This window comes from Platalea leucorodia, assembly GCF_965183815.1.
Source record: "Platalea leucorodia genome assembly, chromosome: 1".
NCBI classification, from domain to species: domain Eukaryota; kingdom Metazoa; phylum Chordata; class Aves; order Pelecaniformes; family Threskiornithidae; genus Platalea; species Platalea leucorodia.
In genome coordinates this window covers 47484233-47509675 of record NC_138823.1, presented here as the reverse complement: position 1 = coordinate 47509675, position 25443 = coordinate 47484233, and the positions used below count along the sequence as shown (strand labels likewise).

Sequence of the window (25443 nt, the reverse complement as noted above, 5' to 3'; positions counted from 1 at the left end):
CTCTGCCTCTTCATTTGCTTTGATATATTATGTCTATAAGTTAAACAGACTGCATCCACAGTGGTTTTATGCCTATGTACTATATACTGCATGTATAAGTGAACATATGTATTTGTAGTTCTTCAACAATTCCTGTGTGATACTCAGGCAATTTGTTGATGTACACTTCCCTAAGTTGCAGGAAGAGTACTGTGGTGAAAAGGAGTGTAAATACAGTTACAGATAGGAAAGCAAAAGTTGATGTTACTTGTTATAAACAAATAAAAATCATGGCAAAAACCTGGCAATTATTTAGGAGTGCTAGGATGTAAATAAGGATGCCAGAATGCCAGAAGTAGAAAATTGCTGGGTTTTGACTGGGAGGAGGCTGCATACTATTTTCACAGTTTACAGTAATAAAAATAATTCTAGCACTTGTGGTGACATAAAAAAGCAGCTGCTAAAATGAAACATTTTAAAATATTTGGGGTAAAGCAGTAAATTACACCTAGATTGTTTTTAAATCTGAGAACTTTCCCTCATGTTTAACAGTTCTTGGAAAACTGCAATATATTTAACTTTTTAAAAACAAGACATTTTAAATTTTTTATGTCATGCATTAGATATATTTAAAAAGAGTAAATGGGATGGCAATAGTAAGTCTATCTTGCATATAGAAAGGCCGATGCTGGATGTGATCAATAAAGAATTGAAGGCAGCGTATCTTGTATCAGTCAGCTGATACAGAATATAGTTTTGTCAAACATGTTTGATAATAGCTTTTCTTGAGACTGAAAGTTTTGTTATTAAAGGTATCTATTGATATATATGTAGAATTCTATAGGTGATTTCATTTACAGTATAGAATGCTTGGCTTAAAAACAGGACCATGCATGAGAAATGCAGCCAGTTTAAAGTGGATTGAAAATTGCAAATTATTAGATCTGCAAAGGTGTAGGAATCACCATCCACAGTAGGCATTTTTGCTGTTCTCTTGAGGATGCGATTTGACCATTCTTCATTCAATATCTTTGTTGATGCTTTTTGGAAAGAATAAAATCCTTCTTGATTAAATTTATTGATAATAAATAATAATATTGAGACCCCTCTTGATTGCCTTGTAAATTATTACAGTTGAACAGCATTAATTTTTTTAGACTTAAAAGTGAAGAAAAAAGGTCACATTTGTGTAGTGGAAACATATTCAATAAATCACTAAATCTGAAAAGCATTTAAGGATCACAATAGAAAATGAATTGAACATGAATGAGATGCTTTTGCTAATTGGTCCAATGCAGTTCTTGGACTATAATTCTGGTAGTACTGATTAAAGAATATAGGCACAGTGTTTCCTTTGGGTATAGCTCTAGTTAAATGGTTACTAGTGTATTGCATTCATTATAGCTGTAAGAAAGAATTAAGAAAAAATAGGAAAGGATTTAGAAAAGAACCCCTGAGTGAACAAATACCTCCTTTGCTCTGGGAAATTTAATAGGGATGGTCTAGTTAGTTTATCAAAGATGAGGTGGTGACTTGATCGGTTTGTAAATATTTGAGAAAAGGTATTTCTATAAAAAATATTTGGTCTAGCAGACCAAATCTAACAAGATGTCTATCAATTAAACTTTTCACACTAAAGCTGGGATTTTTCTTCTTTCCAGGAAACTATTCTGTGGCATAAAAATAACATTTGATTCAGTACAAAAAATGCTGTATGAAATTCTCTGATTTGTGTTTTAGAAAGTGTCAATAGATATAATATCTCCTTTCAGCCTTAGTATGTGTGATACATATGAGGATGGACATGGTTTGCACGTTGTATTCTTAATTGCCCAATTAGTTGCATTTTCATTTGCTCCTGTTTCCACTGTGGTAGAGTCCAGAAGCTCCAGTTCTGACAGAGTGATCAGAAATTGTTTAGCAAGAGTTTAAAAAGTGCCGCTTTAAAGTTAGCTGGAAGCAGAGGATGAAACCCTAAGCAACAGCCTCAGTCTGTTTGTGGGTTTTTAGATGATCAGTCTTCAGCTTTCAGAGTAAAAAGTACCAGCTGACACTCAAACAGAGAAGAATCACATTATTCCCCAGCAGGCACATTTCTCCCAGTATAAATGCAGGCTACTGAACAATTTTATTAGCATAATAATATAAAAATTCCTCACAGTTATAAATGTGTGACTTGGTGAAAGCTGTTACTCCACATCAGTAGTGCTAAACTGACAACTGGAATGGTCACACCTCAGGATTTTTCAGATGCGGTGGAGAAATCTTTCTTTCCCCACCTTCTCCAAAGGCATATGTTAAAGAAACTCTTTATGCTACAGTTGATTTTGTTTGGAATGGGATTTCTATAGAAGCTTTCTAGCGGTCTCATATCTTTTCATAAATTCCATTTCCCTCAAGTACAGGGGCAGCATGTAAAGATGCAGTCAGTAAAAGAATTAGAATCCCAATTACTGTTGCCTGGGAAGATGATGAGTATAATATCCTTTTGCCCATCAATAGGATGTTCTGTTCTCAAAAAGCGTTTGTCCCTAGGGTTTCTGAAGCCAGGGCTAATCCATCAGCCACGGAGCGCAGTTGATTAAAAATTGTCTTCACCCAAGCCAATGAAATGCACAATGATGTAACTGTGGAGGAGGTAGCAATTCCTACGGTAGCATGACTTCCCTCCCCAACCCAACCCAACCCAAACATAGGTTCTGATGTTTGCCCAAATATGAGCAACATACGTCTCCTCTTGAGGCACTGTGGTTTTCAGCACTTCCTAAGACTGTACGTTCTTCAATTGCGAACATGAAACGGCAGAATTAATTTCTTAGGCAGTTTTCTTAGAGATAGTAGACAAAATGATGGATGATAGAAGATCAGATTCATGCTGAATCCTGAAATTTTGTCTTTGTAGCTACTGTGCTCTTGAACACCTTGTGCTTTTTGGACTAGGAAGCCACGAGGATAACTCCTGTAGTGAAGAATGAACATTCAACATTGTTTGAAACCTGAGTCCACATTTAGATGTTCAGTTCCTTTCCGGGAATGGAATTTCTGGCAATTCGGAGAAACCTGTTATCCTTAGCATCTTGTCTCTTGGGATTAATATTGGATAATTCTGCTGAATATGTCAGTTGCACATGGCAACATCTGGATGTGGGATAGGCTCTTCTAAAAGCAGAAGGGCAGTAGTGGAATAGCAGTTTGAACAGACAGAGTTTTGGATGACACAACAGAAAGAGACAGTTTTTTGCTTCTTTTTTTGGTTTTTTTGGGGGGGGGGGGTGGGGGGGTGGTGTTCATCTCCCCACAAGTAGCTATAAAATAAAAATACTGTACCCAGGATCAAGTTTAACTTCTGTGTGTTTCATTGCCACTGGAGGGGAGTCATGAGAGAAGATATTGTGGAGCTTGAGGGAGAGATCTCTCTCATCTGCTTTTTTTTCTGTACAGTAGAGTTAATGAGGCCTAAGATACCAGTGGCTTAGTGATGACAGGCTGTGTATTTTTAGTGGAAAATGTTGACTTCCTTTGGAATGAGGATTCACAGTTTTCAAAGCTTTGTGAAATGTTTGCGCTCAAAAGCATGCCGAGAATATAATATGATTCAGTGCAAGCTACCAAGCTGATGTGGTATTTGATGTCTTTTTCCAAAAAATACTATTCAATATTATTTATCATTTCATAGTGCTTAGTATTGCTTTTCAAAAAGAATATTACAGTCACAGTAGTGCCCTTGATATATGCATCTGTTTTTGCTTGCTTTGGCGAACTTGTACAATTAACTAACTCCCAAACTGGTTTTCATTTTCAAGAGCTGATGGCAACAGTCAAGTTCTGAATTGTTCAGATTTTGCAAGTTGGGCTCCAGAGATCAAAGAGTGATGGAGGTGAATTACTTGATACATCTGTGTTGGCAAAGCGTGACCATTTATGTCAATACGAGTATAGATCTGTGTCACCCAAAGAAAATATTGAATTTTATGGATATTTTAGAGAGAGATTTTGTGTGTATGTTTTCTTAAGGGAGTTCTCTGTGAAGTTTCGTATCTCCGGAGTGTGTGCATACATTTTATGCTTGAGGTAGACTCTAGTCTTTAGCATATGGTAGCAATATTAATTTGTGTTTTGTAATGTGGCCATTAGTAAACAACCCTTCTCATCTGCTGTGGTTTCTGTAACAAAGAAGGAAGTGAACTGCTGTTGATTTTACTGGTTTGATTTTAAATCAGTATGGTCTGTCTGAAATCAAAATTAATTGTGCTATTTATTTTGGGAAAATAAGCCCCTTAAAGCACTCCAGGAATTTTTCTGTCCATCTAGTTATATAAATCTGTTTATAATTATTCCTAATAACTTTCAGTGGCAGTGAGACAGAATAGTTTTAAGTTGTATTCCTATAAAAGTTGTTTCTTTGAAGAAACACGTCATCTAATATGTTTTACGTGGGTGTCATATTTCTTGGCCAGGGAAGGTAAAAGGTAATAAAAAATTACAGAGAGAGCCTGTAAAATTTGAAATTAAAAGGTAGCATTGCTGATTTTTATAAATGATAGCCTTTCATAATAATTACCAAAACTGGTCTTGGGAAGATGGAAGAGAGGAAGTTATTTTAAATGGAGGTTGTCGAAAACATTTTTAACATGCTTTTTTTGCTCAGTAATTCTAATTCTATAATTCATGTTAACACTCTCTGAACACTCACTGAGGAGGTCTTATCTTCAGAAACCCAGCTGCTCTTCCAGCTCATAACCTAACAGTTTATGGCTTAATAGTTGCTTTTTGCTTTATTCCTTCACTCAGTCCTGGCCCTTGAAGAAGCCGATTTAAAGAATGGAGCCTAATTATTCTCCACTAAATGGAAATGCCTCCTGTAGGCTTAAAACTGCTCTTGTTCTTTTTCTACTGTAGCAATAATGGTGAATCCTCTTTATTTGCTACCCAAATATTTTTCCTTCATCTGTCGCATTCTTTCAGGGTTCTTTTTTCCCTCCCCAGCATCCAGTTTATTTTTAGCATTCTTTTTTCTGATAAAGCGTTTCAAGCAAACATGGATCCCATAATATTCATGCATCTTCAGTGCTTATGGACAAAGTAGTTGCAGCTTTCCAAAGTTGTATGTATGTACAAAAAACACTGTCTCTTCTTGAATTTGTTTTTCTTTTACTGTGTTCTTTGGTTTCCATAGCAGAAATGCCTGCTCTGTTCTTAAGACATTGTTTTTTTCCACTAGGATCATCAATGTTCATTTCAAACACTCACATATTTTTCTGTCATATTTTCCCCTTTTTTTTACTTCTGACCCATTCAGAGAAACACAGTTGGACTCTATCCATATAAATGAAAAAATTAATAAATACAATTTTCTGTGGTCACAGGCATTGTAGTATAGTGAGATTTTGGCACAGATTGATTTAAATCACTAAGTAGCAGAACATGTTTTAAAGAATAAATTGATTTGTTGTCTCTTATTTGTATTTCATTTCCTACAGCAAAGTCAATTCATATTGTTTTGTAAACAATATCTTGATTATCCTCTAAATAAAGCCTGTATATCAATTTTGGTATTATTTTTTTGCTAATAAAGTAAATAGACTGTATAAGTTACTAAGCAATTATATAAATTAACATAATGTATTTAGATTTTTAACATTCGTATCTTCTACTTTTGGAAAATAGGCAATGACATCTCTTATTTACTAGATGGTTAGGTTTATAGCCATGATTTGTATCAAACTGGTTTTAAATGGAAATGGAAATCTAATTAAAACATGGAAAACAATATTTAAAATAGCTTCTTACTATTTTAAGCTACTAGATACATGAAGGAAAATATTTATAATGTACAAAATATATTTTAGAAAGGAAGTGTCATTTCTTGTTAATAAATGAAGTTGACTTTCTCTAATCACCATGTCATTTTAAAATTTTTATGCAGCGGATTTCAGCGTTATGTATCTATTTCTTTAATCATAGACTACAGGAAGATGTTTGTTTTTCAGAACTCTGAAGGAACTAGGTTTGGGTTGCACTAAACCGAACCAGCCTAGAGTGAGGTATTCCTTCTGTACCTGCAGAAGAGATTAGAGCAATGGAAAGGTATTTATTGTTTCAGGGCATTTCAGTTCCAGTTGCTTCACCCATTAGAACAATCCTCAAAGCTTTAAAGAAACCAAAGCAAAAGAAACCAATAAAATGATACTATTTTTATGTAAAATTGAAGCAATTATAGATATAAGAAGTATGGCCTCTAATAAACCCTGTCACAATTTCGGGGTTTGTTGTTAAAAGAAAAATGAATGAAAGCACAAAATTAATATAGAGCTATGTTTATTTTTATTCCTGTGCTGTATTGTGACTAACATTAACAGTTGTAGTATTGAGCATCATCAGTTAGTGTTGCCAGACCTCTCCAGGATGAACTGTATTGCAAAAATAAATAAGGGAGACTCCTGGATAATGTCCTAGATCAGAGTAATGAAAATCAGAATTTCCCACTTGAACAAGAAGGTAGTAGGAGTTGCAGTCATCCCGGAGAACAGGAATAGGTTTTTCATGACAGGTCATGTTGTATCCTCTCTTAGGAGGGACAGTTAAGTATATAACAGTTTCCATTCTTTAGGCATTTTTAAATTTGTTCTGTTCTCCTCTCCTTAACTCAGGAGTTTCTGTGCTCACGCTATTTCTGTTTTTTTCTTCAGTTCTTTGACTCTCAGCCTTTGCCAGAAAACAGTAAAATAATTCTCTTCGAAAGAAAAGACAAAAGCTGGGTAATTTGAAATGTCAGGTTTTTATTTTGGTGTAGGTGTTCTTTGTCTCAGGAGCTTAGCTATTGCAGTGATTTAGATTATAGAAACCAGCCATTGTTTGTTTTCTGCTGACACTTTGCTGCTCCTTTAAGTTGTCTTTTTTGATAGTAAGCTTTGCTCATCATGTGGAAAAGATTGATCCAAACCAGGTGATGCTGTAAATTCAGAACCTTTTTTGTGTTGCAGCTTCTTTCTATATTTCAACAAATCCTTCAAGTGTAAGGGAAAAAAAATGGCAAATATCAGTTATAAATCTTGTGACAAAATAGGATTTGTCTTATCTGCTAATGAAAATTTTTAATCTAATATGAAAATTATCTTGACATAATTCCAATGCCATAAACCAGAGTGTATTCTCTCTGAGGTAAGTATTAATTATTTTTTCTTTAAGTGTGAAAACAAATGTTTAATATCACATGCATCTTATGGTGGCCATTAATTACTGATACCTAAATTGTCTCTTCTATCTTTTTTTCTTACAAACACAAAGAAAAAATCATTACAATATTTCTTCTATGAAACATTGCTAAAAGCAAGGGAGTTAGAATGCTACTTCAGGTGTCGGTTCATCCCACTGAAGGACAGGAGCAGAAAACCATAGGCAAACAGAAAGATTGGGCTAAAGTTATTTCTGGCACGTGTCTGGGCAGATGCTTTAAGTGTCTTCAAACTATTCTGGTAGGTGTGCGAAGTATGGCAAACCTATGCAGCTGCAGAGCATTATAAAGAAGGTATGTCAACAGGCAAACCAGCTTTCAGCAGCGCTGGAAGACAGACTGAGTCAGCAGAGGAGAACGGAAAAAAAAGCTGCTTAATTTCTGGATCCATGCTAATGCTGTTTTAGCTGGGCTGTCTTAGGACAGTAGTGAGAGTAACTGTAATGCAAGGCATTAAGAGTGGAAAGGTTTTTACAGCCCTTTTAGTCAGGATTGCTGACTATCAAGACTAATAGGATCCTCCAGCTGTTTTCACAGCTTTCATATCTGTTTAATAAAGCTGTTTTTTAAAAAACAATTAATCATATTTCCTGTTATTTTTAACCAGGAGGCTTTTTCTGAGTCTCACACAACATGTATTCGAGAGGCTGTTTAATACAAGTACAGTACTATTTGTTCATTAAAACATGTATTATTTAGAAGGCTGACAAGTAGCAGTGTGTATTACCTGAGAGACCAGAATTCCTCTTTGCAAGATATTCCAGTCTACCCATTAAACAGGAAAGTGTGTGTCCTTAGCTTTACCAAGAAGTACTTATAAAATAGATGAGTGTGGCCCCTAAGAAGGCATTATAATCCAGCACGAAGTTACGTATTTATAAATATTTCTAGAACACAGGGTCATCAGTGTCTCTTGTATAAATACATGTTTAGACACATAATAATCCATTAAAATGGCTTGGTGAGGAAGATAATTTTTGTCTCGCTTCTATGTGAAGACCATAGTTAAACTATTTCTGTTACCTTTCAGGACCTGAAAAGCAAAATATGCAAGGCCTTCAGAACGCATAGAAAGGGTTTGATGAAGTACAAATGTTTGTGAAGCAATGCATTTATTTAGAATATGCCCAGATTTTCAGCTCATCTGGACCTCAAGATCAGTTGAATTTCTTAGAGCAAACTTTTTGTTTTCCAGGCATTTGCCTTCCCCCCCCCCCCCCCCCCCCCCCCATCCTCAGGACTTTCCAAGATATAGGGAAGATAACGCCCATAACAGTGTTCTGATTTATTTTTTTTTCTTTTTATGAAGTTTGCCCAAAGCAGACATCTGAAGAAATGTCTTCCAATCGTGATTCGAGCCTTACTAATGCACCAGTGCAAAGCAAGCTAGTATCTTCCTTCCAGCAGCACACAAAGAAAGCACTTAAGCAGGTAAGCTTGTATTGACTGATAATCAATTGGCTTCCCTTTAGCATGTTTGTCAGTCTTATACGAATAAGATCTCAGCAGAATTTCAAGGCGTTTCTGAGGATTTTTAGTGCTTTGTTTAGTGGTTTATTGCTGGGGTTTTCTTCTTCTATTTTTTTACCGATGGTGCAGTCCTGCTATTTATTGTGAGTTTGATGGTTTTTTGAGTGCTTTTCAAGTAAGCAGAGTTGTTTATATTATCACATCCCTGTTTTTCCTATGTAAGTATTTGTGTTGGAAATTTTATGTGAGGCTTCAAATAAAATAAAAGATTTTGAAAGAAGTTCTGCAGATAGTTAAGAATCTCAGTATACTTGCTGTTCAGTTTTTCTTTATGGCCTGTGAAGTAATTTTTCTTTCATACTGTATTTGACACTACAGTGTGTAAAGGTGGGATAGTTTTTGATTTTTGAATAACTTATGATTTGGATGATTTAGGTTGCATGATAAGTAGTAAAGCTTAGCAAAAGTAGCTGATTATTGAAAATCAGATGTTAACTGAAAGCATAACAATGTGAAAATTATTTTTCCACAGTGCCAAATTAGTTCAGATTGCAGCTGGGCAAATGAAAAAGAAAAAATAAAAAAATTATAATTACAAAAAAAAATCATTATTTCCTCTCAATTTTGAATATGTAGGAATTGTTTTGGTCTTGTAAAGACTATAAAAATTTAAATACAACTTTTCTAAAGTGTTTAGCGTAATGAGATGATGTTGATTTAATTTTTCTCATAGCTGCTCTCTTAGTTGTGGTTAACAGAGGTCTAGTATTTCATGGGGTAGTTTATTGCCAAGTTGTTGATTTAGGCTTAAGTTAAGCAAAGCCTGTCCACATCTCCTTGAAACACTTAAGTATTTCTGCTTAGTTTTTCATGCAGTTTGATTTTAAAGCTACTAAAATTAATAGACCCTTATCATTCACATAAGGTTATCTTGTACTTAGAGGTTTTGAGGACTGGAAAGGATTGTTAGATTGGGGTCTCACATCTCTTTGGTCAGGAAAGTTCAGCAGTGGGCAAAAAGCAGCTCACTAACTGTGTGGATAGTTGTGAAAAAGACACACTTTTTGGAAACTCTTCTATACAGATCTTTCGTGATACGTGAACTTCCTTAGGGGTGGAGGGAGCAGGCAAAGGGAAAGGACGTGGAAAAAAGAGCAAACCCACAAATGTTTGAACTGGTATAACTGTTTAAACTCTATCATTTGTCACTTAGCAGATGTATAGAATTTTTAAAAGGGCAAACTAATCAGAATAGCTTCATTAATATAAAAAGTCATAAAATTGATGGAAATCTTTGAAAACATTCCCTAAGGCAGTAGAGTTAGAGCAACATCAGAAAGTTAAGTAATCGATAAAAAGAAATTAGTTTTAATTAAGTTGATGGTAATTAGATCCTGTACTTCAGAGTATGAGAGTATTTTTACAGCTCTCAGTAAAATGTTTTCTCTATGTGCAGTATTAGACAAATGGACATTTGTATTGTGGAATAGTAGAGGATTTTTGCTTTGCTTTCTCTAAAGTTTCAGGTGTTGGCTACTGCCATATACACGCAGATTTTATTTAGTTTTATATTGTAGCAGAGGTGAATAAACTTGAACAGTGATTTTATTTATAAAATTGCTGTTGGAAATTTATTCTTTCACTTTCCTATCTTTCTATTGCTTTTATGGATACGTAATACCTAACATTTGTACAAAGAAGAACCTGTAGTACCTTTGAATACAGAAGAAACTTTAGACAGTCGTATGCAGTGCTCCTCCAACTGATACTAGCTTACTAGTTCCATGCTAAAGTAACAGAAGATGAGCCATCATCATACTCTCAGCAAGTGCTTATACTATATAAACACATATATACTGTGTATATGTCATAATGGGGTCTTCCCTAGCTATTGCTTTTTTTCTATTACTAAACAGTCTTCACAGAATGAAAACCTACAAGACAGTCATTCAAACAGTTTCCTACTCAATTTATTTAAAAACAGTGGGTTCTTCACATTAGCTTCATCTTGTGTGTATTTGTTTTGTAATCCATTGAAATTAAAGTGAGAGGCAAGTTGATAATGTGCAATACTGCTTGAAGATCTGAGCTAGAATTAGAAGATTTTCTCCACTGTTTATCTGCTTATGAACCACTCTAGTCATATGTAATTCTCTTTAAAGTATGATATGCTGGATTTACATATGATTTGATATTTAATGAATTCTAGAGGTACATTCCTGGGTTTAGATTGCAGAGAGCAATCTCAAGTTTCCTTGTAACAGCCTGCATTTTAGGATGTTCTCATGAATCAAATTAGTCACAACAATGCATTTCTTGGCCGATGCTAGGAGCTTGGAGGAAAGGGCATTTTCTGAGCCCTCGTTCTTGGTCTTGATTTCTCTCAGGCAGAAGTGGGTCTGGGGTACTTTGCAGGGGCTAAGGAGGTTTGCAGTTGCAGTGGGCTCTCATAAGGTCTGTGTCACAGTTCAGACCTTATCTCCTCACCTTTCAAAGGCTGGGCTGCCATTTTGATCTGGAAACTTTCTAGCTTCACCACCTTCCGTGGTGTCCTTGTTAGGAGAAAGGTTTTGAGTGTTTTACCCCTGAGTGTGTTTCATGCTTCTTTTTCATTTTTGAGGGAGTTTCAGTTTTGCTCTTGTATAGTTTCTGACAGTAATGTCCAACAAAATTATTCCCATTCATGAGGGTTTAGACAAAAGAGTCTATGGAGTAGAGCTGCCTTTTATGCTTGGCTTTCTGATGGCAGATTTTACAGACTTCTGTTTGCCTTTTGCTGTTGGAAGTGCTTGGGTATGTGTGCCCAGCTGTTGCTGATCTAGTACCTTTGAAAAGAAGGTTTATGGCATGCTGTCACACGCTGATTTCCTATCAGTACTGATCAGTTCCATACTGATTTACTTCATTTTCACACTCGAGAGTTTTGGCATGCAGACCCATGTAAGGACCTCTTCCTGGGAAAGTACTGAACTACATCTGCATCTGCTAGCAGTGGTACACAGTCACACTACTGTGTGAATTATTCTTGCTCTGGACAAGGCTAACTCAAGCACGGACATCAAGTCATGGCATAGTATCTACCATACTCCTCTCTGGTCCAGTTTCTGTTCCATTGACTTGAGGTGATACTTTTTTTGGAAGTCTTCGCTATGTACAGATTTGTCTGTATCTATCAAGATGTTCTTGGAACATTTCTCAGAAGAAACGATCATACCTGCAAACTGGCCTCACATAGGTAACACTGAGCATGTGTGAATATCCAGGACATTGAGGTGGTGTTAGTGTCTGTTGGACTGTGATAGCCAAGTATAAGAGCACCTTGTGCATCAGTGTACCAGTTGTTTCCTGGGGCAGTACCAAGAGAGGATAAAGAACTTGAAGATGCACTATAACGATGTCTGGGATGATAGTAGACCTCCCAGACATGGAAGAAAATCCTGCCTCACTTTTGGCACTTTGGAATCAGCACCAAGAAGGGTACCCATAAATTTTCTGTTGGGAGAAGAGAAGGATACTCCATTCAGACTCAGGATCTGAATACAGACCAGGACATGTCTGAGACTGTGCTGGGCATCCAGATCTCTTTGTAGAGACAGAAACTCCAGAGACAGCAGCCAAGTGGGTTTGGGAGGAGAGAAGCTCAGGAAATAAGGGAATCTACACAAGGTATGTTACTGCCGTGGTTTGTTTTGTTTTTCTTAACTTTGGGCTTTGTCTGCATGCTTGGTGGCTGGGTTCATATATGTGCCACTATTTTATTCATAACATGGGTAGATGCAGTTTTTTATGGAGAAGGAAGGCACCCATCCATATGATGTGTTCTTATAGTAGAAGTGGCAACTCCACACCCCTTTTTTTCCAGTGGATGCTGTCAGGCCCCAAGCAGTAAGAGAGCTGTGGGGAAGTCATGGTTTGTCTCATGCGTTGCTTCTGCATTATAGGACGTTAGACCTGTACAGCTCGAAATAACATTTCAGGCTGACTTTTCTAGCACAAGTATAATTATTATTAGAAACCAACCTACAACCTGAAGCAACAAGAGACTAAATTTCAGGGCAGAATGGTGAACAGTGTAATTTAGCCCTTATTTACCCAAATACACAGGACTAGTTTATCAAGATTTCTTTGCTTGTTTGTTTTTTAAGGACACGGGTGTCCAAGTGCCTAGGTTGGCACTGAAGGTACAATCCTGGTCTCCCTTGATGCTGGTGTGGATTTGCTTTCCTGTCTTCAGCTCAGGCACACTGCTTACCTTGCTTTGAGAGAAGAACTAGAGCAAACTCACCAGTCTTGCTCCCTCCACACTCATTCTGTTAGGTCTTCTTTCCTTGACTACAGCCAGATGCAGGTTATCTTGAAGCATTTTACTGTCCGTAGAAAGTAATCCAGTATGAGTCTGTCTGTGGTGTCTATCCTTCGACTCATTTGAGCAACTACTCACTCACATGTTCTGATATAAGCCTGATATATTTGCCTGCCCTCCTTTCCCTTCCTTGCCCCCAGAGAAACAAAGGTGACAGAGGAGATCATTGTGATTATGTCCTTATCACTTAGAATTTGAGAACAGGGTGTCTTCCTGAAAGGCTCTGAAAATCCACTGTGAACTGAGGTGGTTTTTGTACTGAATTCCTCGGTATAGAGGGTTTGCTGCAGTTTCTCAGTGTCTCTGTTAACCATTTTCCTATGTTTCATTTCAGATGCTACAAATTTACCGAGGCCACAGTTGGAGAATACTGGCTCCCTAGCTGAAGCATTTGATCAGATGTCTGGCAACATAAGTGATGATTCTTGACAAATTTTCCTGTCAACAAATGGAAAACAAGGAAAACATGTTGCTTTTTGACTTCTAGAGAGACATGGGAAGGGACAGAGGAATTTACAAAATGCATTCAGGAAAATGGAAGTTCGAAGATGATAAACTAAACTGATTTTCTGATTGCCAAGACAAGTCTAGGGAAGAGGACAGAGAAACTATGGCAGGGAGACTGCATAATGGGGAAAAGAAGCTGGAAGAGCAAGAGTTCCAGCAGGAGCTCTTCAGGGAGTACATGCATTGCCCGAAGGCAGGCTGCACGGTATGTCCCTCTAAAGGTCCCTATGCATGGGCAGCATGTTCCAGCTGCTCAACACAGTGCTTTGGTAAGACGCAAGACAGTGTTTATGAGACTTTCTTCTGGGTCGTCCCCATGGTCCTCAGCCCTTACCTGTGATGGAAAGAAAGGGACAGGAATCCACACAATCCCTGTATTCTTTTTTGTACCGCTTTTTAATAACTAGCTCCCAGTTGCTGGGGCATTCTGCTTTTTTGTTTTTCCTCTGGGGTTGTTTGCATAGCATGCTTCTTGCAGCGCTCCTGCTTGTTTTCTTTTTTAATAAATGTATTTTCCAGAATTTCTTACTCTGACAAATAACTAAGAATAATTTTAAAGCAACTTTAGAACAGTACCATGTTGAAGTGTAGTTGCCCCTCTACCTCACTGTAGGACAGTGTCCCTCACTTAAAATATGTCCTGGCATGAACACTACCTTTTGTTAAATCTACCACTGCTACGTAGTGGAATCTTCTTCCCAAATATAGGTCGAAAGCACTCTCTTTGGTCTGTTCTGTAGATGCAGTTGCTTGTCCCAAGTCTCAGACAATCAAGCTGATGACAGTGGCCTGGTTGTAGGCATTGCATTTGTCTGATAATGTTTTTCTTCAAGTAACCTGGGGAACTATTTAAGATGGAGTGGTCATTGCTACTGTATTAATGACAAATATCATCACTGGAGATGAGAGTCCCAGTCAAGCTTTTCCAATGATGTTACATGATTTTTCCATATAGTGGCAGTGAGTGTCTAAGTGCATACCTTCTTCTGGGCCATATGAAAAGAACAGCTTTTGATTTGAATACTTTATAACATGAAATTATACCCAGGTGAAAATGAATTATGTCTTGATTTTGAAGTGCATCCCAGAAATGGTTGGCCTTTTCAGGGAAAGACAGGAGCTGGAACAGCTCACAACTCTTCAGAGCTCTAGGAAGCCTTCTCCAAAATGCTGACAAGCAGTTATCTACAAATGCTGTTCCAGGAGCTGTTGGGTAGGTCCCCAGAAGGCTGTGTGCTCAGGGTGTGTGGGCATGTGGCAGAACCCAGGCTAAAACAGGATGTCTGGCAGAAAGGCATTACACTCTAGCTGCTTACATTGGTGCAATGTAAATTGGTGCACCTGTTTCTCTGAGAGGTAATACAACAAGATTTTTTTTATCTGGAGAATGGTAGTCTAGCCCTGAAGCCCCCCACTGGATGCTTTGGACCCTGTGCAGAGTATGTTTGCAAATTTGACCTAATGGAAAATGTTGATTACTGTTTTAAGATTTTGTATTGACATTGCTATCTTTATTTTAGTTTTTTTTTAAACTGCTTTCTACAAACTGTTTCCTTACCTATATGTGCTTTGTTGTGCCAAGAAACAAATTTTTCCATAAAGCACTTTTCACTTTTCAGCTGATAGGTATTATTAGTTCAATACTACACAAACAATTTAAAAAAAAAAAAAAACCACCCAACACTCTTCTCTTTGGAAAAAAGTGTCACTGAGTCAATGCATATGCCATCATCATTCCCATTCACATGCAAGTCAGAACAGACAATGAACACATCACGTGGTTTTTTTTGTCCTTCTCTTGTTTCTGTCATTGATAAAGCCACAAAAGTGTTTACTTTGCAGTCTATCATGATCTGCAGCAACTGTAGCTGTGAATGCATTATTGTAATCCTATAGAAGATAGTGCTGGCTTGCAGGTGTACAGACACACACATAAATACACACATCTCTCTGTCTCTGCAGCACAAATGTCCAAGCACTTTAGTTCAATGTTGGTTAATAAACAGGTAAATGTTCAGTTGTTAATGTATACTGTAGCTGTACAGAAAGACCCTGACCACTACTGGGACCTAAAGAACAAATACAGATACAAGTGTCACAGGGTAGGAGGATGGCATTGGACAAGAATAGATGCTTATTCGAGAAGTTATTAGCAGAGTTTGAAAATAAACCCTAGGTCTCCAAACTTCCAGCCTGGTGTTCTACCATTACTCTTCATCTCCAAATGATCGGTTGTGTACACTTGGCACCAATACTGTTATGTTTGGTGTACAAGTCTGGTTGGAAGTAAATTAATTTGCTCTATGCTTTGGAAATGGCCTTTTGTACTTTGTAGTTGTTTCCATAAGGCATCTTTATTATTGTTTTAGTCTTACGTTTGCATGCTTATAACTGAGTACTTTTAATGTATATTTAACATAAGAATTAGTGGCATCCTGGAAATAATAATGTGTTTATTCTTCATGATTTGTGGTGCTTACTGTTTTATTTTAACTGCTCCGTGTATCAATTAAACAGGTTGCCACTGAGAAATTTTAATTTAAGAGAAACATGGGAATTAAAAGCTGCCTTAATTTTACTAACAAAATGAGGGTGAGAGAGAGGACAAAGACTGAATTTTGTGGTGGTGTTAAGTGAATCAGTGATAAACTATAAATCTGTTTCATCTTTGACAATTTGGGAACCATGACCATGATGTAGAGTTGTTACTTATTTTGTGCAATAGACTTTTCTCAGTGTATCATAGCTTGTGTTTTTCACATGGCAGAACGGAAGAATTCCATAGCTTTACATTTCTGATCCATAATGTGTGAAATTTCAAAGGTTATGTTTCATGATACAAGTTTCAGAATGTAGACTTGACATTTATGGAACAAATAGAAATCTGGGACGATGTTGCTTAATGCAACCAAGTGTTACATATCTTTGTTGTTAATAACTTAATTTTTAACATTCTCAGCATGTCATGCATTTAAGCTCAAATGAAAGTGGTTTGCTGCATTAATGGTTTATCTGTATGCTGCATTTTTTCATTCTGACTTGAAAAGATGTGGGAAAGAAAAATAATAAAAAAATATCCCAAGCAGCAGTAAAATCAGAGCATAGAGCTTGACATTTTGCTTCTGGTGCTCTTTTGGGGATGTATTTTTCCCCTCTCTCCAGTTACGTTTTAGTTTATACTGTTTCCTTTCATTCCTACTTCAAAGACAACTTTATTAGTTTTTACTGAAGAGAGTCAACCATTTTGTCGCATGGCTGAAGAAGTCTTTCCCGTGTTAACATCAACAAATATGAAATGATTATTCTTAAGAACAGATAATGGCATTCATGAAACCTCCAACACACTGCTATACCCCAGCAGGGGCATAAACTCCCCGAAAAAGAGAAGGAGACTTGCTCTTGTCACCTCTGTATAAAAAACTGCTTGGAATTAGATGATCACTGTTAATTGCATGGTGTTTTTCTTTTGCTGTCTATCTTCAGAGTTTGTGTTTTCTTAATACCCATCGTTTTATGTTATTTTGAGTTCTTTGGATGAAAATGGATTGATAGGTTACTTAAAGATTTTGGCAATAAAAATAATTTCATTAAACAAATTAATTATGCCAAGCCCTGTACAATGACCATGGCAGTGTTATTCAACAGATGGTCACAGGTTCATTTTTATGAATGGGAATATTGGGAATTCTCCATACTCATTATGTGCAAGAGATTCACAGATGTCCTTTGCAAACCTGCTTGTGAAAGGCTGGATGTAAGTACTATATTTTGGTGGTGATTTTAAGAGAGCTTTTAATGTTTAACTTGTATACCACATGAACTTCTACTTTCTTTCTCTCCTTTTTTATTTATGCGCTGTACAGATAGGATGGTAGTAATGTTTTACAGAACACTTCAACAGTGATCAGTTCTAGGAATTTACAACTTGCAGCTTTTTTAACTCAAGCATTTAGCACAAAGTGATTGAATACATTTGAAATGTAAACTTAGAGTCTCATTAAAGAAGAATATACTTTATGTAAGCTATCATATGTGCTACATGTGTTTCTCTCTTACTTTCCATAGTAAAAATGACACCTTATCATTTGGTAGAATCATCGACTCTTTCTTGCAGATCTGTAGGAAGCCCAGCTAGGAGGTTATATATCTCTAAATATGGATGAGATGCAAAAGGCTGTGTCAGTAAAAGATGCCAATGTGGTTTTTGTTAGTTACTGTTTCTGTATCTGCGGTGAGATCTGGAACGATTTTTTTTAATAAGTTATAAAATTTCTCATTTTCTTCAGTGCTAGTTACAAATTTGACTCATCTACTTCATGTTTTTCCCTTCACCAGAAGAGCCAAAACTAGAGATTTATTTGGTCGTGGTGACTAGGAAAGCACTAAATTAGCTTGGTACACTAAAAGCTCAATACAGCAAAGTGTTTCCTGTATGTTTCACTTTGAGTAATCCCATTGACTTCCCAGCTAAGTAGAATTAATCTTGGGATACAAGATTCTTGTCTTATCCTACAGTAGTCTTGTATCCTAAAATTAATATCCCTCAGGCTAAGTGTAGAGAAGTTATATATTCATCCTCAGCAGAGACTGCACAGAGTGTCCTTGGTTTATACTTAACTCCTTCTGGTGTTTGGCTTTACTAGTAACTAGGCATCAGTTGGCAATTTCTCCCTCTGCTGGGTTGCTCCTAGTGTTGTCTTGCAAAGACTTGTCTATCCAAAATTTCAGACCCTGCAGCTTCAAATTCAACAGAGATTTTAACACAAAATTGTTGTGATTAGCTGGGAATAATATGTCTCACTAAATAGGATGACTGAGCAAAATCTCAGCCTTCTCTTTAACCTGCAAATCAAGTGTTAGATTATTACCTTGATACTTTTTTACCCCCCTCCCCTGCTTCATATCTTTCGTTTGACAAATGAAAAGATAGAGAGGCATAGGGAAGATTATTCGTTTATTCTCTGGGCACAGCGTAATTCATTGACACTTTGTGTTAAAACTTTGACTTAGATTTTGATGTCCACATGGTTTTAATTTTTTGTCCATTCTACAACCTGTCTTTCAGGTGTCCACATGTGTGTAGCTTTATTGTCAGCTTGAGTCATCCTGTACAGACTGATTTCCAAACTTAACTATGGGCCCTGCATGGTGATGGGTTCCTTGTGTTGTGAAACTGGAGGAGGTGGGGGAGGGACTGGCAGTGAAACAATGAATGTTAGGGAAAAAGAAACCTTGAAAAGCAAATGTGTGTCAAAGGAAAATGGTGTCTTTTAAGGTTTGTGCTTGATCCTGTAGGTGCTTAGCCTGTAGCTCAAAAGTGGGCTATGCCTCAAAGTAAATAGTTCTGGTAGCAACGTTTGCCTGCCCCAAGCTGTGTTCCCTGCTCTTGTGACTCTGAGTGTCCAGGGAGTGCTGGGATGAGCTGTGCTGTCTTGCATTAGTGCTCTGTGAGCACGTACTTCTTGGAAGTGCCAGATCAGTTGCGTAAATGTGTGCTTAAGGTCTGCAAGTGGCCTTCCTGTAGCATAAAAGAAGGTAAGTGGTGCGCCTGACAAAGACTGGGTACCGCTGCACCTAAGGTGTACGAACGCTGACTACCTGTCATTGATGGAGGATACACTGCTGCTTACTTTCTCTCATTCGTGGGAGTTCAGTCTAAAGCATTGAAAACTAACTATGAGGCTTTACAAAGAATCTACCTTTATCACAGTGGCTATATAAATCATTAAAGTGGTATTTCCTTATGGATGCTGGCAACAACGCTATGGTCCCTGGTAGAGGTGGAAATTGTCTTGAAAGGTCAGGAGGAGGCCGGAGGAGAACATGGGACATCGTTTGGGCTCTTACTCATTTGTGTAGGGAGGATGACACTGAGGATGGATATTCTCTTTGCTCTTCATCAGGCAAATCAGGCTGTGGGGCACAACAATACAAAGTTTGGGTTGTGGTTATATTGGTATGCTGTTAGTGCAGAAGTTGGCTGTCTTTTCAGTTATTTTTTAGTGGACTGTTTCTAACTGTCTCAGTGGTATTACTATTAAATAAGGATCACCTGGTTTGACACTTAGCTTGGCAGGACTGTGCGCTGATGGTCATTTTTGGAATTTTGGGGAATTTTTGAGAAATGTTAACATTTTGTGATTTTTCTGTCCACAAGTCTGGTTGTGCTTGCTAAATACCACTATGAATTTTCTGTCTCAAAAATGTTTGAAGTATAGGCTGTTCTTCGTGGCTTTCTGCTTGCTTCTTTGCTTCAGTGCAGATCTGACCAGCTTCCTCTCTTTGTTTGATTTCAAGTGTGCTAATTTGCTTTTTATTGCACAGTGCTTATATGTCTTTTAAGAAGCGTACTATAAAAGGGGTTAATCGATGAAATAGCTTTTGTGTGGCTTGGTGTATTTTATGTTCTGTAGTGTGTTATTTAGAGGAATAGAGTGATATCGATTTCTTTTTCAGATTTTTTTTTTTTTTTTTTTTATTTAGCTATGTGAACATTTTGGAAAGATATTACAGATTAATTGGAGTTACAGACTTAAACCTTATAAGGCATCAGTCATTCATGCTCATAAACCTACAGGGATAATTCATATCAAATATGTTCCTTGTTGATATAGTATTACTTTAATAAATCCCCCCCAAGATCATAGCATGAATCACAGTTATAAAAAGAGAGTGTACAGTAAGATTGGAGAAAAATAGACAGGAGGATAGGAGAGATCTGTATTAAGCCCAGCCCATTCTGATTAATTCCAGAATTTTAATGCTTGCAAATATATTAATTAGCAAGTATTCATATTTGTATGTTTTAAGATCTTTTGAATCAGATATAATTTTCCATATAAAACAGTCTGACAGGTATTTGCTATTTCTAATCTTTAAATATTTTGTATTACATTATCAACCCTGTATTCGATCCATTTATGAAACACAAAGCACTCCCATTTGTAGAGATTTATTCTTGTATCATTTTTCCCCAGATTTGCCAGAACACCATCATGTTCGTGTTCTGAAGGTTAATGCCCAAAGTCAAGCAGACAGAAGCCAAGTGCTGCAAGGTTTCCAAGATTAGGACTGATTCCCTTCACAAAAATAAATGATTCCTGCCATGTTCAGTGATTTTGTGCAGCACTACTCACGGCTGAGTGAGTGCATCAATACTGTAGTCCTTACATGCTGTACATACTGATGACACTCTGTGTTAACTTGATTGACTGAGCAGTATACTGGAGAGGATGCACCTGCGAGAGATGTGCAGACATATATATTTTTATTCTGGTTTTGAAACATTTATTTTACATTTTTTTTACTTGGAAGTCTTAGTTTCACATTCCATGGGTTATCATGTTGTGCTGTTAAGGTAGAGCAAACAGTTACGTGCTTCTTTGTTGTCAAAACTGTATTGGAAAATGATCTAAGGTGCATCTTCTTTCTCTTTATAACCAAAAGCCTGATTTTATATTTTAAAGGAAAATGACATAAAGGGGACGAGTGTGAAGTCTGGCAAGTCAGTAGCTATGTAAATTATGCTTATTTTAAGAGATTCAGTTTAATGGTAGAGAAATGTCTCGTGTAATTCACTTATAAGCATTATTTTTTGTTACATTTTTATGTTTTGTTATCGTTTTTGTAGGCTTTAAGACAACAGCAGAAAAGAAGAAATGGAGTCTCAATGATGGTAAACAAGACTGTTCCTCGTGTTGTTTTGACACCATTAAAGGTGTCTGATGAGCAGTCGGATTCACCTTCAGGTAAATAGCTAAAGGACCATTTGCAAGATCAGCTCTAGTCACAGAGCCTTCCTCTGAATCAGCTGTGTAGCATACAGAATTTGGAACTGCTGAAATAATATTTCCGCTTGGTGGCTTTGTTTAACGTCTTTATTTCCTTATCAAATCTGGTGTCTCAAGGATGGAGATTTTTCTTTAATAAAGGACCGAAGGCACACAGTAAAATGACAATTGGTAATAGCAGCAGCTTTAAAGGAATGTAAAGTAACATTTTGTTTGGCTCTGGAACTCTAATGGAGGACCACATGCTGGTATTCAATGCCATAAAAAGGGGAGAGGAGGGAAAAAAAAAAAGGCAAGCTTCTCTGTGAATGTGAATTTGTGTCTCAATTCTGCATTGCAATACTTGGATCCTTTTGTTAGCTTTTCTAATTCTGCTACCATGCTTATCACTGCAGCATAACCTTGACCTTTAGTTCTGGTGGTTAAGTTGCTTCATTTTAAGATATTTCTATGTCTATGTTTAACACAAATTGACAATTGTATTTCCAGGCATATCTCTTCTACAAACGTTTCTTTACGAAGAAATGATCTTTTTTCGCCTTCAGACTGCTTTACTGCCCCATAACTCGAGGTTAAAATATTTTTAAAGATATCTCTTGGGCATTATAGGAAAATGTTATTTTTATTAGATTAGTGAACATTTTTATTGACTGCAGTGTTCAGTAAACTTTAGTTTTCAGCACTTAATTGATTTATTGGGCTTTTACTTCCATTTCCTCTGATGATGAGGAATTGTATTGTGACCAGAAAGGTGTATTGCCTTTCAGCAAGTAGATGTCAATTTTTTTAAAATCCTATTTTTGTTTTGTTTACAGTGTAGGGGGAGCTGGGGGGATTGTTGATAAAAGTGCATCAGTATCATGTTTGGGGGGTTTTATTTTTTCCTAAGGATCTGAATCTAAAAATGGTGAAGCAGATGGTTCTGATAAGGAGATGAAACATGGGCAAAAGTCTCCAACTGGAAAACAAACAAGCCAGCACTTAAAGAGGTTAAAAAAATCTGGTTTAGGTGAGTAGGAGTAAAATAAATATCTTACTTGTTATTGTAATACTGATATTTTTCTAAACTCTGTGTTCTCTTTAAAAGTTTTATTTTTCTGGTTTATCTGTCCCTTTTTCAAACTCAGCAGCTGACCCTTTCTCAAGAAGGCATCTTTCTTTTTGGCTACCTGAAAAATCCATGGGCATTTTTTTTTTTTTTCCCCCAGAATGCTTTTCTGTAGTTGCTTTTTAAAGTTTGACAGACCTAAGCAACTGCAGGCAGAGAGGTCATTTAGCAATTAGCTTGTGATTGCCGCATTATGATTTTGGGGGGGGGGGGGGGCGGGGCGGGCAGGGTGTAGTAAATATTCTGTCTTCCTAGTAAATTTGCTTGCAGTCTAACATGCATTTATTCCCAAAGATAATAGCATATTTACTTATGTACCTGCCCTGTTAGAAGTTAACCCTCTTGTCTTCATTTGCATTATTCCATGTCATATAGAGATTTGGCATATCATTTTTGGTTGATTCTCTTTCCTTGGTTGATTTGTTTCTTCAGTTGGATCCTTAGTTATTTTGAAGCTGCATCTCTTGAGGTGGTAGATACAGTTTCTGGTTTTATTTTCTGTGTTTTTTAGCAAGATTCATGGATGATGATCTGTAATTAATGAAGAATTTTCTCTGAAGAGATGCTAAAAGTAAATTCTCAGTAGCTTCATGTGATAGGCAGATTTTCCTGCTCTGCATGAAATATAATTGGAAATGTTCCCTAAGGAACAGAAAATGTAGTGTTCACTAAGACTCTTGTCTCGGCTAAAGTAAAGTAGAATAATTATGTAACTGTTTCTTTGCCTTTACAGGACTTTTTGCATTCAGAAGACAGCTGAATCATTTATTTTGCAATGTGGTCATATTGGAAAAGTTAGGAAACAAGCTTTTTATAGTGGCTTGATCATCCTAAAAATTGCGTGATGTCTGTCTTTGTGGTGATAAGATTGCTCTTCTTTATTAATGATCCAGCCTAGTCCTATTTTTATATATAACAATTCTGTAAAATAGCTTGAAGGTACTTTACTTCCTAAATATCATAGGTTGGTTGTTAAATATGCTATTGCCAGTTCCTGGCAAACTGTTTCCTGAAAGCCTTATTGTATCACAGCCTCCCATGAAAGTGTACTTTGGTTTCATACATGATCTTTCTGCAGATTATTCATCAGTCTCAGATGGATAGCTAGTTCTCTATGTTGATCAAATGGCATTATTCAAAACCGAAAACTCTCCTTCAGTATTACAGCTTTTGCTATGCAAAGATACGTTCAATTTTAGTTGATTTCTTGTAACTTTTCTCTACATTTAAGACCGAGGTACATCATTTGATGTACACATTCCTCCCATCCCCAGATATTTCATCAACTGTTGGCTGATAATACCAAATATAGAGTGAATTCATTAAATTTTTTTGTGGATTTCAAAAAAAATCCTCTGGCCTTTTGGCACACCACACTTGGAATGCAGGGAACTTTGTGTAAGGTTTAAGGGTTTCTGTTCTTGTACGTGCTGAAATGTTTCTCTTATGACATAATATTTCTTGGGATACTAATAGAACACTTGTTGAGCATCTTTGAGAATAGGTCCAGTGTCCTATATAGTGCAAGATTCACTTCCAGGCATTGATTGTCTGAAACTCAGCTGATCTGCCCAGCATTCACTTCATGTTGTGTTTGGTAGACTTTTAATTATTTTAAATTTTTAATTATTTTAATCATTAAATATGATGTCTTTTAATCATTAAATATGATGTCTTTTTACCCTTTTAGTTAACCGATTCTGCCAACTATGTGATTTCTATCCTTTTCCTATTTTGATTTTTATACTTTGATGTAGAACCATGGTGCTTTTGTCCTTTTCATAGTTAATTCTCTGTGTTGGAGACTAACCGCTTCCTTTCCAAGGATGTAAGCTTGAGTTTCTCTCTCATCTTCCAGGTTCTGTTACTGATCTGGGCAGTAATCCCCCCAGACTCTGGTAGCAGCTAAATTAGGATTCAAAATGTCTTCCTCTGTGGAAAACAATATAAAAAAACATTGGCATAGGTTTTGTCATAAACTCCTCTCAGAGTTACGATTAGCTATGCAGTAGTGGCATACTCTTGTATTACACAGAACTACTACTTTCCATGCTACTCCCAAATACTTTGCTAAATCTAATTGCAAACTTGAGACTTGCAGTAAAGGTCCTAAATTAGCCATAGGAAGGGTGCAGGAGAGAGAATTTGTTGTTCTTCTGAACAGATTTTGTTTTTTTTTTTTTTTACGTATGGCTATGCTGGGCATCCACAGTGAGCTACTGGCCTATCGTCCTAGGAATAATATACATATTTCTTTCACGAGTTGATAAAACCTCCAGAGTAGCTTATAAGCGGTAGAAGTCAAATAAATCAGAAAATGTGTGACCCAGGCACATAGAATTAAGTTTGACCTTCTGGTACTGTCTTGCGTTTTTCACACTATTAAAATATCTGCCACTGAAGGATGTTACTGACTTTGCAGTCATATATCTTGTTTTAGTTTGGATCATCTCTATGTGTATGTCTTTCCATAGGATATAAAGCATTAGCTGGGGAAAATGTTACTCCAATTTGGGTCACTTAGAATATGGGGCTGTGTATTCTGTATTGATTAAAGAAAAGTATACATACAGGCATTAAAATCAGATACATCATACTACTTGTGTTACACTTGGGGACTGTGTTCTTTTTGCATTTATATTTGGGTGGGTGGAACAGATGGTGAGGACAGTTTATTGTGATGCATTCATGAAAATGAGCACTTCTTCCATACAATTGTCCTTCATAACAGGGTGTTCATTTGGTTGTAATGGGGTCTTTGCTGTACTGAAATACAGTGTGTTGGAAAAGGTTATCTTGTGCTGAGTGCAAAGTAATCCTTGTCTCATTCAGTTAGTATTGTCTGCTGGAAAGTAAAAGGAAATTGCAGGAATGTTTGTGGGAGGCTGTGGCTGAAGGGGAACTTTTAGAATTTACAAATCTGCTGCATTTTCTTTCATTTGTACAATTTGTGGGTGATGTTATAGCCTTTCAGGGAAGACCACTATAGGCC

General features: G+C 36.8%; 1 protein-coding gene across 1 annotated transcript in view; it reads left to right on the top strand.

Moving 5' to 3' along the window:
* The window catches only part of ASXL3 (ASXL transcriptional regulator 3), a gene marked incomplete at both ends in the record, with an annotated part of 127315 nt that overhangs the window by 60816 nt on the left and 41056 nt on the right, over positions 1-25443 (top strand). Inside the window, 3 exons of the mRNA XM_082327368.1 lie at positions 8523-8644; positions 21184-21301; positions 22233-22352. Of these exons, the coding sequence (XP_082183494.1) occupies positions 8523-8644; positions 21184-21301; positions 22233-22352 (360 nt within the window). The remainder of the gene's footprint in view (positions 1-8522; positions 8645-21183; positions 21302-22232; positions 22353-25443) is intronic.